At 40.6% G+C, this 15,259-nt stretch overlaps 1 protein-coding gene across 10 annotated transcripts in view; it reads right to left on the reverse strand.

Annotated features, from left to right (window-relative positions):
* Sorcs1 (sortilin-related VPS10 domain containing receptor 1) overlaps positions 1-15,259 on the reverse strand; it is a 513,248-nt gene that overhangs the window by 114,719 nt on the left and 383,270 nt on the right. For 9 of the 10 annotated variants that reach the window (NM_001438077.1, XM_087565405.1, XM_087565378.1 and 6 more), the window contains 3 exon segments: positions 3,122-3,301; positions 9,638-9,727; positions 11,937-12,055. In NM_001438077.1, coding sequence (NP_001425006.1) covers positions 3,122-3,301; positions 9,638-9,727; positions 11,937-12,055 — 389 coding nt within the window. 10 annotated transcript variants of the gene reach the window in all.

Raw genomic sequence — 15,259 nt, forward strand, 5'->3', positions numbered from 1 at the left:
GCACAACACCTTTACACAATGCAGTCACACCACTGCTCAATGTGATGATAATACGGGCCAGCAGTTTCCCTACAGAGAGTCAACAGCAAGAGACAGGAGGGGCAAATGTAGGATTAACAAGGGATGCTTGTGGTGTTCAACAGTCACCCTGCTTTTTCCTTGTCCCATACCTGATGCAACATTTGAATTCACAAAGACATTTGTGAAGAAAAATTGGCTTCAAATAATTCACCGAAAAGTCATTTCTGCTCAGCATATTTACCTGTTTTGTTGTCAAGGCATTAGTGAACATGGTCTCCATTTCTGACAGAAAATAAAACTTGTGTAGAGAACAACCCATTTTGAATTGAATTGTACAAAGGAAAAAAGGGTAATCAGGAAGAAGAAAAAACTGGAAATGTGCTTTAAAACACTGCAAGGCAAAGGACAGAGTTGTATCATTATGATGTCACAGGGACTGATTTACATGGGCTAGACCTTCAGTGAGGCTTCTATTATGGCACTGGCTCAAAACAAGAGAAGGCAGTGTATTTCAACCACAAAACTTTAAGTGTTCATAGGACATTTACAAATGCAGAAAAGTGTGCAGAAGTTTCTACTTATTTGTAAGACAAGTACACCATGTTAAAAGATGTCATGCTACTGCTAATTGCAGTATGGAAAGAAACTGAAATCCTTAGAGCTGGGAATATGTTGGGCATGAAAAAACACGAGTGGGCTTTAATCCAACCAAAATAGAATGTTAAGTGATATCTAGGAGCCCTGCAAGATGGTGCTACAGATTCAACCCTTTGTTAAACACATTGTATGTCAGCACAATGACAGGAGTGAACAAGGATTGACTGACTTCATCCTCTGAGCAGTCTACTGGGTACTATGCTCACCTGTATGTTTGGAACAGGCAAGTGGGTCTCAGAAGAATGGCCTTGTCTTAGGAGTACATTCCAACATGGATAGCAATCTGTATAACTAGCACTCAAACTCACACAGCCTAGATGCTAAAAATGTCATACCGTAAATCGAACTTTATCTAGAACTTTCTTGACACTAAATCTTTAAACTATGTAAATGCTTCCCAGAATAAATATTCAATTGGAGGTTGAGCTATTGGACACTACATCTATCTGAAACATGACATGAAAAGTGGGATAAAAACTTCTATAAAGATGAAAAGATCGGCAGTACATTTTCTTAAGTTATAGACATGAGCTATATCTTGTATTAATCTGACAAAATCTGAATTAGGCGTACAGTTCTTTTCATTATTTATTTGAGGAGTATACAATCTATAAACATGGTTGTGTGCACATAAAAAGAGGTTTAGCTACTAGGAAAAGGCCGCCGTACACTTCTAAAGGAAAAGGGAAACAGACCACATTAAAAAGGTGCCCATTTGGGCTTGAGTTTCTGGTTCATCACTAGATAAAACCCGGACGCTTCTTGTTTTACAAACACTTGAATTCCTGAGCTTGATCAAATGTCAATGCCTCTGTGATTGTGCTTGTTTAAATCATTTAAGATGTTTTTCCACATAGGATGCAGCTCAATTGCTGCATTTTTCTACCTCTGAATACGTCATTAAATAACTCGTTCCAATTCATTCTCAAGCCATCATCACACATCCAGACTGACGAAATTTTGTCTATTTAAATTTCCGAGATTTTATAGAAAGAGCTTGTGAATATTGTCCCAGTTGCCTGCCACTGAGGGGTGGGTCACTAGCCAGATGAGGTAGGTCTTATGACAAATCTCTCACGTGCTGACCAAAAGGTGAAATTCATTCCCAAAGAGTAGCTGACTTTGTATCCACTAACCTCACACGGCATCTAACCCTGAACAGAACTAACTCTCCTAAATACTCCAGGAGCCACTGGTTTCCAGTAGCTCCTTGTTGGGGATGGGAATTCTCAAGACCCCTTCCTGACCGATGCTGGGATTTTCTCTGGGTTGATAGTGTGCAGGTCTTAATGCATGCAGCTAACAGCACCTGTGCGTTACTGTGTACAACTCCCTTGTCATGTTCAGAAAACACAATTTCACTGTAATCGCCTACTACTTCTGGCCCTTATAATCTTCCTGCCCCTACTTTAATGATGTTTCCTGAGCCTTGGGAGGAAGATGTATGAAAATATTGTCTGTTTTCTAAAGAATTACAGTAATGGTCTGGAGAGATGGCTCAGAAGTTAAGAGCACTGACTGTTCTTCCAGAGGTCCTGAGTTCAAGTCCCAGCAACCACATGGTGGCTCACAGCCATCTGTAATCAGATCTAGTGCCCTCTTCTGGCCTGCAGGCAGAAAACTGTATGATGTATACATAATACATAAATAAATATTAAAAAAAGAAAAAAAAGAACTGCAGTAACATGCCATATCTGTTGAAAAAGACGTAAGTCTGTACCTAATCCATGATGTTTGTATAAGAGTAGAAAGCTCTGTGTAATATAGTTATGCTCCTGAAGTTCATAGCAAAGACAGATAATAAACTTACAGTGATGTTTATCATTATAACTGGCTGGTCCTACATAGATGATTTTACTTTGAATACTGGTTATTGTAAAAACAAAGAGCTGCAGTGCCCCCAGGGAAAGATGGGTAAGGCCTGGTTCATTGTGCTTTTTGTTTACTTAATTTTCCAGGATTTTATAAAAAAAAAGAACTTGTGAATATTTTTTTCAAGTGTTGGCCATTGAGAGGTAGATTACTAGCAAGCTGAAGTTATCAACTTGGGAAGTTCTTCAAGAACAATAAGAATGCCTTCTCATAGCAAACAAAACTTCCTGTCTATGTCACTGCAGAGACAGATAAAAGAGTGCTGCCCACTGAGGCACTGTACACAAAATTTTTGAAATGTAATATGCAGATCAACAATATGCAATCACTTCACTCAGGTTGTTTCTTCCCCAGACTCTCCAATTTCCCGGGAGCATAATTGATTAAAAAACAAAACAAAACTCTTTTACAGAACTGTATAGGTTGCAAATTAAACAATAAGATTTTTCTGTGAGCTTTTCCTTCTCTGAAGTGGAGTGAGACTGACCATGACACCAGCTTTAGAACTGATATTTCACCAGGTACTCTGGATGCTGTTGTCCTCCAGAACCACAGATGCTTGGTGACATACCTCATAAAGGTCAATCATGACATTGCCTTCAGGGCCTCTGCTGCTCTGCACGTTCTCCAAGGCCAGCGTGAAGTAGACCCCGCGTGTGTCTGAGATGTACAGGTTGTAGGTGTCATTCTGGTTCCATTCTTGAACTGCTGCAAACACCTGATTCTCATCCGTACTGATGACATGCATATCCTAAAGAAAAACACAAGTGAAGAGAGGAGAAGTGCTATCCCTTAACAAGGCAGTCATCCAAAGAGTGTGGGCGATAAAGAGGGAGAGATAGAGAACGCCTCCTTTCACGAATATGAGAAATGGAGGTAAGTGTTAATCATGTATTTTCCATGTCACTTGGGGGTTAAGCAGTGAGGTCACGACAAAATGAGATAGAAGGATGTATAGCAGCCTCCTTATAATTTAATTTCCCTAATAGACAAGATAGTGTTCTTACTTATGTATGAATTTGGAGAACCAGTCATTCTTGTTATATTTATCAAGTTTGAACACTACTTGTTCAGCATACATAGACAACGCAAACATAAGGACAATCTGCTGGGACAGAAGACAACCAGCCAAGCCCTGGATGCCACTGTGGTCTGGGGCTAGTAGCTGCAAGCTCTTTAGACTCAGAACCTTACAATCTATTCACTGAATTGATATATGCCTTTTAATGAGGTCCACCCCATGAATAATATGCACATTAATGTGTGACGAGTGCTGCCAAAAGTTCAGCAACAACTGAAATTCCCCAGGAAAAAAAATCTACCAGAAAAATCCCAAAGCATTAATGTTTGTCTGAGTGATTAATCTAAGGACTTAGCTACTAATTCAATATTTTCCTCTGATAAATTCTCTAAGAAAATTTCAAGAAAGAAAGATTCCATAAAGGATGAAGTTCCTAAGGATTTCAGATGTAAAAACAAAATAAAGGCAAAATGGAAACCTTTGTCCTCTGTCCTTTGGTAAGAATTCGGAATCCTTCATTCCCCATTCAGGACTAGCCAATGTCTAATGCTATTCTAAATTGGCTGTCTCCAGCCAATGCTTGTTGTTTCCTTAAGGGAAGCCTGTCAGAATGCTTTGGGCTGCTTTTTAATCCTGTGGACAAAGAAGTCTATGCGGAATAATTTCCAAGCTCACAGTAAAGCAGAAAAAAAATGAAAAGACGGAACATAAACCAAGATATCTGTAAGTAAAGTATCCATGTGGCAAAAGAATAATGTAGAAACATACTTGGCTTTTCTGTAACTTTGTAAGAATCTTCATGAACTGACCATGCTCTATGTTCAAAAAACTTCAGAAAAGTTCAGATCTAATGATCTTCCTTGAGGACCACTCCAAACCAAACTGTTCAGTGTAGCTTGAGTCAAACTTCTAACCTCAGGTTGTCATAATTCGAGTTTAGTTTTGGCTCCTGACATAGTCATGGAATGCTATGCTCAGCCCTTCTATCTGCGAACTCTAGGTAACAGGAGCATGTCTTTTGCAGGGCAATGAAGATATAGTCAACAAGTCTTAAATACCGTAATACTGTACCGCTTAGGGTATGATTTACACAGGATGAATGTTTCACTTAAAGAAGTCTGTCTATCCCTCTTGTTATTTATTAAAGGTCAATTTGGCTCCTCTGCTTTTTAAATATCTGAATTTTCACTTATTGATGTTCTCTAGAAAAGGTTCAAGTGTTTTCTGCCCGATGGAGTAAATTAGCTTTGGAAATAATCCTTAAATTCACTGCTTCATCCATGTGGACAAACCTTCCTTAGGGTCTTAATTTATAGTAGGATGGAAACCAAAGTCTTTAAAATGATTGAACAATTACTCTACACTCACACTTTTGGTTTTTTCCCTCAGAATGTTGTAATCCTGGATAGCTGTTAAATTGTTTCAAATGTGAGCTGACCCTATCATAGTCAATCTGACCTCTGGGGTTTGGTATGAAGTTCTGCAACAATGAAATTCTGATGGACTCACACAACAGATTTGAGAACGTAAGGACATAATCCTGGGGGAACACAGTCATTTGTCTACACAATCATATTCCATAATCCACCTTGTAGATTTGCTACTTATAGGTAATAGCTAACATTGTCATCTTGACAAGAATTACCTTAGAGATGAGGCTCTGAGAATGCTTGTGAATGATTCTGTAGATTGGGTCAATTGAGGTGAGAAGACCCAATGGGTGGGAATAGTAGTACTAAGAGCTCTATCCTGGGCAGAATAAAAAGTGGAGAGGTGACTGAGCACAAATCAATCTCTCTCTCTCTATCTCTTTCCTGAAAGCAGATACACCATGACCAGCTGCCTTAAGCTCAGGTACAACAGTTCTAACCCTAAGGATCCTTGAACTGTGAGCCAAGATAAAACCTTTCTCTCTTGTGCCGCTTTTGTCAAGGTTTTGCATCACAACGACAGGCAAAGTAACTAAAGGGTGTATTAAAATTGAAGCTCTGTAAAGTGGCTTGAGCAAGGACAATTAGAGAATTTTTCACATAATGTCGATGGGACAAAATGACTGTGTCTAGATAAGGTTGCAAACCAACTTCCCTTTACCTTTGTGTAATTTCATGAAACAGAATTTATAATATAATGCTTGGCATAAAGATTTGATAGATTTGTATGCTATTTTACTTTCCTTAACCCCTTATTTAAAAATATGTTCTTATTGTTTCACAGATTCCCATGAGTCTAGACCAATGTAGACTCTTATTTGGAATTGTACTAGAATACTTTGCAAAGTCTGTTCTATAGGACACCAGCATTACTGGATTCTAATGTATTTTTAAATGGGGATGGAAGCTTCTTTGCTAGAATATTTTGACTATTATCGATGGTGAAAATGTTTGCATCTATTTTGTTTGTTTTTTAGAAGATAGGATCACTCTATGTAGCCAACTATGTAACCAAATTGGCTTTCACTATATCATCTAAACTGGCCTCAAACTCTTTCTTTTTTTTAACATCTACTTTTACTTTTATTTGAGTATGGGTGTGTGCATGTCTGTTAGTATATACCACACACATGTGAGTACCCTTGGAGACCAGAAGAGGGTGTCAGACACCATGAAGCTGAGGGTCAGGGATGGTCATAAGGTGCCTGATAGAGGTGCTAAGAACCCAACTCAGGTACTCTGGGTGAGCAGAACAAAAGCTTAACCACTGAACCATCTCTCCAGCCCCTAGACTCAAACTTCTGGTAATCCTGGCTTTACTTCCCAGAGATTGGGGTTATTATTCACTTATTCCACCATGCATAGTGGTAAACTATTGAATTAGTGCTGAACTACAGATAAAACACTCATAAGCCACTGAGGTGTTGGTGACCTCCTCTTAGCATCTAAAGACTCACACTGAATGAAGTTTACTTTCTTTTTAAACTTATTTGAATAAAAGACTCAATTTTTCCAATATGTCACTAAGGATATTTTATTCTGAGTGACAAATTGAGTCCAATTTTCTTTTTGAATCTAAGCTCTTTATTAAAAAAAATGAAGAGAAGGAAAAAATAATAAAGTCCAGATAGCCAAGCTTTCTAAGCAAGTTAGGGATGGATCCAGGTCTGAAGTCGGGTCTCCTGTTATGAATCAAGCATCCTGTGCACCCCGGCATCTTGGTACCCATCCATCTTCTACTCTGGAGACAACTAGATCCACACTACTACTAATAATACCTTGTTTTTATAGAGTATCTGTCCTCCAAAACACTTGAGGCACTTTTGCCCGTACAGCCTCATCTATCTCTCTGGAGTTGTTCAGAAGAGGCTCCAAGTACGTAAGGGAAAGAAAGACTATCTCTATGTCACTCTGGAACAGGTCAAGGACTCTTGCAATGGCAACATTTAACCACCACGCTTCTTTGGTTTTGTTTTACCACTATTAATTATTTAAATACAGCCCAAGGCAGCACTCTCTCTTTCAACATCTGATACAATGTCAGTAGGTGACTACCAAAATTTGAACAGGAGAGGTGATGTGCCTCATTCCTTTGGTCAGTGTATTTATTGCTTTGTTCCTCGGCAGGTGCAGCCCTGGCTTTGAAAGAAGGCCACCATAACACAGCAGCTTTGAGGCAAACCATTGCACCTATGCTGAGGCTTCTCTTTGAAGCTGTAGTGGGATTCTAATGACGCTTCACTTTGCTTTACATAACAAACACCCACCTGAACCAAATAATCTAAGTTTTTGCTACACTAGCTTCCCTGTTTGTAGTAACAAGGACGATGTTCACTGCATTCTACTCTGAGAACTGAAATGGAGCTAGGTGATGGGACACGCTCATCTGAGTAGCATTTGAGCATGTGGAGTAGGTGTCCAATTCAGCTTCAAAGGAGGTTTCCGGATTGTCTAGAGGTCACTGGGGACACAAGTCAGCAGGGATCTTTGTAATAAGAATGAACAAGCAATGTAAAATTCCAGTCCTCAGTCTCCAGCAGTGTATGAACAAAGGCCTCTTTGATTTTAAACTAGCATTTCTAGGGTCCCTTAGGCCCATGAGGCCTTCCCCCTCCTCCATGATTAGATAGTACATCAAGTTTGGTGGGGTGAGGATCATCCTACAGTGGAAGTCATTCATTTATTTGCAAAAGGATAAAATCATAAAAATCAAAACAAAACAAAACACTAGTATGACTGTACAAAACAAACAAACAAACAAACAAACCTGACCTGTATGGTAAACAGAATTTGGTTTGGGCTGATATTTTTCTGTGAAGAATATGCTGACTCAAGAATTAGCACACAAATACCTGAGATCTACAGCCCCCTGAATCTAACTCAACACTGCATGCTTCTTGAACCAGGTTCTCCTGCTGCATTGGATATAAACCTTGTTTTTAGTGTTTCAAATCTTTCAAGTTGCCTTCTTCGCTTTTTGGTGAATGAATCACAATTCCTTTCAATGCACACCCCTAAGTGGGGGGCACTTTTTGTTGTTGTTTTGTTTGTTTGCTGTGTTTTTCCTAGTTGACATCTCCCTTTGGAGCCTTCCTTGAAGAGTATAATATTTTAACTATTCTCAGCCCTTCCTCGTACATGTGGATTTTATTCAATATTCATTCCTGGGCTGATTTTGTTGTTGTATGTTCCTGTTCTTATCTTATTGGAATAGGAGGAAGACAGATCAGGACTATGGTCAGTTGTGTAACATCACACACAGGCATGTGGTCCCACACTAATGCCATCGTCATTCACCACCGTTTAGCTTAGAACCACCGTAACTAGCAACCTGGGTTTGGTTCTCTGAAGTCCATAGTGTGTATTTGATTCTAATGTGTGGGAATTTATAAATGGCTTTGACTGTTAGTGTAGGTAAGAGAATTTTGCCTGGAGATGGCAGCACAAGCTGTCAGCCAAGATCTCCAGTGAGACGTCAACCCTGCCTCTTGTGCTATCTTTGCCCATCATGAGCCATCCTGGGCATATGACTGGAGCAGCAAATGCAAGGAGATACAAAAGAGAGCATAATGAGACTTCAGTCAAAATAAATGTAGCCATATTCTGTGTTCAACTTATACTGCCAGGACTTTGAGTTGGGCCATCCCCAAATCTGTATCATCTGGGAACGGCTGAAGCCTGTGAAAGACTAGTCCTGCTGATCTAAGGCTGCAGGATTTTCATGACACAGGGTGACAACATGGATAATGTGGAGGAATCCAGGTGAGGATCCGGTGTTGATGGTGTCACAGAAGTCAGAGACCACTCACCAGACTAATGACTCATTGTGATGAACATTTGCAAGTGAAGATGTGTGGATAGAGGGATATACTGTGACACATTACAGCTTCCACGATGAGAGATGTTTTCTGTGCTTTTTTGTTTTGTTTTGTTTTCTTTTTGTTTGTGGTCGTGGTTTTTTTTGTGTGTGTGTGTGTGAAGAGGGTGGGGGACCGATTTGAGGGGACAGGAAGATGAGTGGGGCTAAGGTGCATGACATGAAACTCACAAAACCAACAGAACAGCAACAGCTAAAAGAGCTCGCAGAAACAGATTGCTAATAAGCCTCTTTTGAAGGGCCACATCATCTGTGGTCCACTAGGTGGCACTCGATATCAACACAGTTCTTCAGAGTTTGTGGAAGGAGCCTGAGGAAGTCTCCCTGGAGGATCTCTTTTCCACTGGTTTCAAAAAGGGAATGGCTAGGGAAGTTAGAACATTCAGTTGTGCCTCCGGTCTCTAAAAATAACCAGATTCCTAACTTCTGCTGAGAACAACTGCCACACTATAATATAAAATTTAACATTTTTTGTTTTGATTTAAAAACAAACACATTGCTTGGGAATATTAATATTGAAAGGCAAAAATGAGACTATTATTAATTAACCCAGATGTTCCTACAGGAAGAATTCTAAAGGGAGAAAGAGAGCAGGAGAAGGACCCAAGGAGAAAGGGAACAAGATTACCAAAGAGGAAATTGAAACTCGATCCTGAAGGAGCAGGGATCTCAGGAACTACAGTAACCTTGAGGATACAGTGGAGGTGGGCTGGATCTAGAAGAGGTGTTGTGAGATGAAAACAGGAACCACACAAGTACCTTGGGCAAAGCATATTTCGGAAGTTTCATTTGTGCAAATGGGTTTCTTCGGTAGGACACATAGTAATGTGGTCTTCCTCCTGATGTGAGCTGCAGAAGAGAAACAAAGTGGTAAGAGAAGCCAGAGGAAACCTTTGGGTCACAGAAGAGCAGCTACCTGAATGATGCTGATGGCTGGCACACAACAGCAAAAGGCCAGCAGAGGACACCTCTCCATAGTCCATATTTAACTGAAAAGCAACCTATACACCGTATAGTGGATTCTCTGAGATCCAACAACAATCATATAATAGACAAAAAAATGTAAGTTGCAAAATCATGGGGCTGGAGAGTAAGAGCACTTGTTCTCTCAGAGGAGTTGGGGTTAAATCCCAGCACCCACAGGGCAGCTCACTGCCATAACTCCATTTCCAAGAGATATGACATCTTCTTCTGGCCTCCGTGGGTACCAGGTAGGCATGTAGTTGCACAGACATAAAAGCCCAAAAGAAAATCACTGATACACATAAAACCAATGTATGGAGAGAGACATAGATAGATAGATAGATAGATAGATAGATAGATAGATAGATAGATAGATAGACAGACAGACAGACAGAGATATATAATGTGATTCTAAATCTAAGAAACTATCTTTCGACTCTGTTCTTTCTGACATTAGAGGCCTGTGGAGGGATTAGCTCACTGCTTTTCAGAACTTCAGCCTTTCAGCTTCATGCCCTTGCTATACAGGTTGTCATGTTGGTTAAGAAGGCAACAGTTCACATACAACAGTGAAGGGCAACCTTCTCATTTCTCATCTCCAGATCCAGAGTTCCTGTTTGATGGCATCACATGGATGCCTGAGGGTATGTCCAGGCAAGTTGGCAGAAAGCCGTGTCAGGTTTGGGTTCCAAATTAAGTCTGAGTCTTTATCTTTCTGAAGAAAACCAAGGAAACTGGCACTGTTTTGTCCAAAGTAGGTCAATGAATCTGGAAAGGTCTACAGAACAACGGAGTAGTTTCCATCCAGATGTGAATATCGTGCTTGGCTCAGTAGAAGGCACCTCTGTCTATATGTCTCTGAAGCAAAGCGTGGCCTATGTGAGTATCTGAAGTCAGAATGTCACTGGAGTTGGAATACTAGGAACGTCAAAAGGCTTGTGGTAAATGTTCATCAGACAGAGGGGAGTGACTAGAAAGACGCCCTTCACCATTACATGTGAAAGAGATGTGTTACAGGAAGTTACTCATATAATTCTAAATGTAGATCTGACACTGATTTATATGTCAGACTTGTAGATTATAAACTGTTGCCAGAAAACCAGAGAAAGATTTCTGAAAGCATTACTGATGGAGAGATGAACTGGACAGAGCCAATATATGCGAACATTTGAATGTCATGTGAAATCCAAGGATTCATTACACATGTCCCTCAAGAGTAAGAAACTGGGGTGTGTATATAATCACTTGTAAAACATTTCAAAATTAGACCAATTGATGCTGGATAGCATTCTTTTAATGCACAGGATTAGATATAACTGATTCTTCAAATAAACTTGTGTCTAGAATGTACCTCAACTGTAACACACACACACACACACACACACACACACACACACACACACATTTGTGGTTTTTACCTCGGATAATAATAACCTGGTTTTTAGACAAATTGTCCAAACAAGATTAGTTTTCTTCAGTGCTAAATGAAGCAATGCAAGATTAATGCCTGTCTACTGTCACTAATCATGAAACCTCAACTCCTCAAGTGGTTCCATTCTCTTAGGAGGAGGGAATCATCTATTCTATGTTGCCCCGTGCACTGCAGTGGTTTCTGACCATGCCACGGCATCAATGGTAGATGGCCTCTGTCTTGTCCCACTTCCACTCCTCATACAAGTTCCCTTTCACCTTCCTTCCTTTTTAAATGATACAGAAGAGGCAACTGACTAGATGATCATTCTCCTGATAAAGAGAGATGAACATGGTGTCTCAATTCACTTATTGACTAGGCTTTATTTTGGGGAAGTGCATAAATAGAAGGGTGTATCTCTCACTCCTGGGTCAATGCACCAGGTCTTAGATTGGTTGGTTAGTTCTTATCTTTAGCAGCTGAAGAATAGCCTGTGATCCTTCCTCCTCCTTCTACCCGACTTTCCTCTCTTCCCCTCTTCTGCCTTTCCCCCTTTCTTCCTCCCCTTCATCCTCTTCAATTCATTTAGTTCTTCCTTTTGATGATATGGAGGCAGGCAGAGAGCGCCAATAACAGAAACAAGAAATGCCTTGAGCCACTGAACAAGAAGTAGGATTTTCTTACCTGAACAAACACATAATCATCCTGAACAATCAAAGAATCCGGGTCAATGTATCCTGGGAAAGGTTTATTTCTGTTGGCTTCAGTGCAGTTTTGCATCCGACAAGTTAAGTATATGGAGTCTGGAAAGGAATACGATAAAAAGCTCTAGAGTCTTGGTATTTTGTATTTTTCTTGGGATGTTTATTTTTAATCGCTTATTTTATTTATTTACATTTTGAATATTATCCCCCTTCTTAGTTTCCCCTCCACAAGCCCCCTATCCCCTCTTCTCTTCCCTCGCTTCTATGAGGATACTTCCCCACCCACCCACCCTTTTCTGCCTCAGAGTCCTAGTGTTCCCCTATCCTGGGTCATCAAGCCTCTACAGGATCAAAGGACTCCCTTCCCAGTGATGCCAGATTAAAGTAATCCTCTGCTACTTATGCTGCTGGAGCCATAGGTAACCCCTGTGTATTCTTTGATTGGTGGTTTAGTCCCTGGGAGCTCTGGGGTATCTGGTTGTTCTTCCTATGAGGTTGCAAACCCCTTCAGTTCCTTCAGTCCTTGCCCTAAATTCTCCATTGAGGTCCCCACACTTAGTTCCAATGTTTGGCCATGTGTATCTGCATCTGTATTGGTCTGGCTCTGGCAGAGCCTCTTAGTGGATAGCTATACCAGGATCCTGTCAGTAAGAACTCTTGGCATCAGCAAAAGTGTCTGGGGTTGGTGTCAGCAGATGGGATGGATCCCTAGGTGGATCAGTCTCTGGATGGCCTCTCCTTCAATTTCTACTCCACTCTTTGTACCTGTATCTCCTTTTGACAGGATCAATTCTGGATTAATATTTTTGAGGTGGGTGGGTGGCCCTATCCCTCAACTGGGGGCCATGCCTAGCCACTGGATGTGGTCTCTACAGGTTCTTTGTTGAGTATTTCATTTAAAGTCCTCCCTATTGGGTCCTGGAAACCTCTTGGGTTCCTGGCATCTGGGACTTTCTTGTGGCTACCCCTCAGTTCACCCTCCCCTACTTCGACACACCTACTTTCAAGTTCCTGACTTTCTTTCTTCCCCAGCTCCACCCATATCTGAAATGCACCCTTTTTCCCTTCCCGTCCTCTCTCCCTCCCAAATAACAGGAAGCAACACAATCATTGGTCCTTAATATCTCTCAACATCAGTGGTCTCAATTCCTCAATAAAAAGACATAGACTAGCAGGCCAAATACAAAAACAGGACCCAGCATTTTGTTGCATACATCTCAGTGATAAAGACAGATATTGCCTCAAAGTAAAAGGCTGAAAAAATATTCCAGGCAAATGGTCCCAAAAAACAAGCTGGTAGCAATTCTAGTATCCAATAAAATAGACCTTCACCAAAAGTTATCAAAAAAGATAAGGAAGGACACTATGTACTCATCTAAGTAAAAATCCACTAAGAGAAATTCTCAACTCTGAGCATCCAGGCCGCAAATGCAAGGGCACTCACATATGTAAAAGAAACATTACGCAATTTCAAAGCACATATTGCACTGCACACAATAATAGTGGGAGACTTTGACACCCTATTCTCACCAATGGAGAGAGCATGGAAAGAGAACTAAACAGAGACACAGTAAAACTAACACAAGTTATGAAACAAAGAGATTTAACATATCCACAGAACATTTTATCCTAAAACAAAAGAATACACCTTCTCAGCACCTTACAGCACCTTCTCCAAAATTCACCATATACTCAGACACAAAACAAGCCTCAACAAATACAAGAAGATTGAAGCAATCCCATGCATCCTACCAGACCACCACACACCACAGGCTGTTCTTCAACCACAACAGCAAAACAACAGGAAGCTCACAAACTCATAGAAGCTGAACAATTATCTATTCAATGATAACTTGTTCAGGGAAGAAATAAGAAAGAAATTAAAGACATTTTAGAATTTAATGATAATGGAGGTACAACACACCCAAACTCATGGGACACAATGAAAGCTGTGCTAAGAGGAAACTCATAGCTCTGCACATGCTTTCATAAAGAAATTGGAGAGGGCATACACCGGCAGCTTAACAGCACATCTGAACGCTCTAGAACAAAAAGAAGCAAATACACCAAAGAGGAGTAGACGGCAGGAAAAAAAAGTCTTGGGATGTTAATGTGTTTAAGGAAGCCTCACAAACTCTCCAAGTCCCCACTAAGTATCACTGTGATTATTCAAATATTTGGTGCTATTTTATTAGCTTCCTATCAGAACCACTGTCTCTGGCATGTCCATCAAGTTTTGTTACAGAATTCTTCTTTAAACTTTCTTCTTCCAAACACCCAAAGAAAAGATTTTCAAAAACTGACAATAAGACTCACAAATCTACAGGTATATTTTCATGTTTATTAGAATTCACCTTCACATGTTAATCTTTGAAAAGCTACACACTAGCATGCAGTATTTTAAAATCTCAGGTCGAAGTCCCATTGGACTGAATAATGAGGTAAAGGTGCTTGTTTGTGGGTTGAAAATGAAAATGAAACGATACTGTGGAATGCTTTCAGATAGCAGCCTCTGTCCTCTGACAGGCTCTACCCAGCAGCTTACAGAAACAGATGCAGTGACTCACAACCAAACATTGGACAGAAGTCATGAAGTCTTATGGAAGAACTGGGGGAAGGATTGAACACCCCGAAGGGGATAGAAACTCCACAGGAAGACCAATAGAGTCAGTTAACCTGGAACCTTGGGCCTCTCAGAGACTGAGCCACCTACTGAAGAATACCTATGTCTGGACCAAGGACTCCAGCACATAGGTAGCAGACCTGAAGCTCAGTCACCATGTGGGTCCCCCAACAACTGGAGGAGGGGGGCTGTCCCTAAGTTCCCCAACAGGGATGACTTGTCTGGCTTCAGTTGAAAAGTATTACCTAATCCTGCAGAGACTCTGTGTGCCAAGGATGCGAATACCCAGGGGGGTCCCACCCTCTCATAGGAGAAGGATGCTCTGAGGGGGGGCACTGGGGATCAGGGCATCTTTTGGGATAGAAAGGAAGAAAAAAAGAAAGAAAGGAAGGAAGGAAGGAAGGAAGGAAGGAAGGAAGGAAGGAAGGAAGATGCAACTCAGTACTGACATCTCCAATTCAAACTTTTGTTCTCAGTTCAAGAGGCAAGAAAACTAAGACTCAAGTTTTCAACTGAGGCAGGACACAGAGGCCCATGAACTCAACTTCTTCAGTAATGACAACTCTCAGGTCACCTTAAGGTACCTCCAACTCTATTGTTGGACAAATGTTGCATTAAAGACGCTTCGGCTTTATTGAAATCATTTTATGGCAGTATTTACTTAAAATGCCACATTAAAT

Source organism: Rattus norvegicus, chromosome 1, assembly GCF_021556685.1.
Source record: "Rattus norvegicus strain SHRSP/BbbUtx chromosome 1, alternate assembly SHRSP_T2T, whole genome shotgun sequence".
Lineage (NCBI taxonomy): Eukaryota > Metazoa > Chordata > Mammalia > Rodentia > Muridae > Rattus > Rattus norvegicus.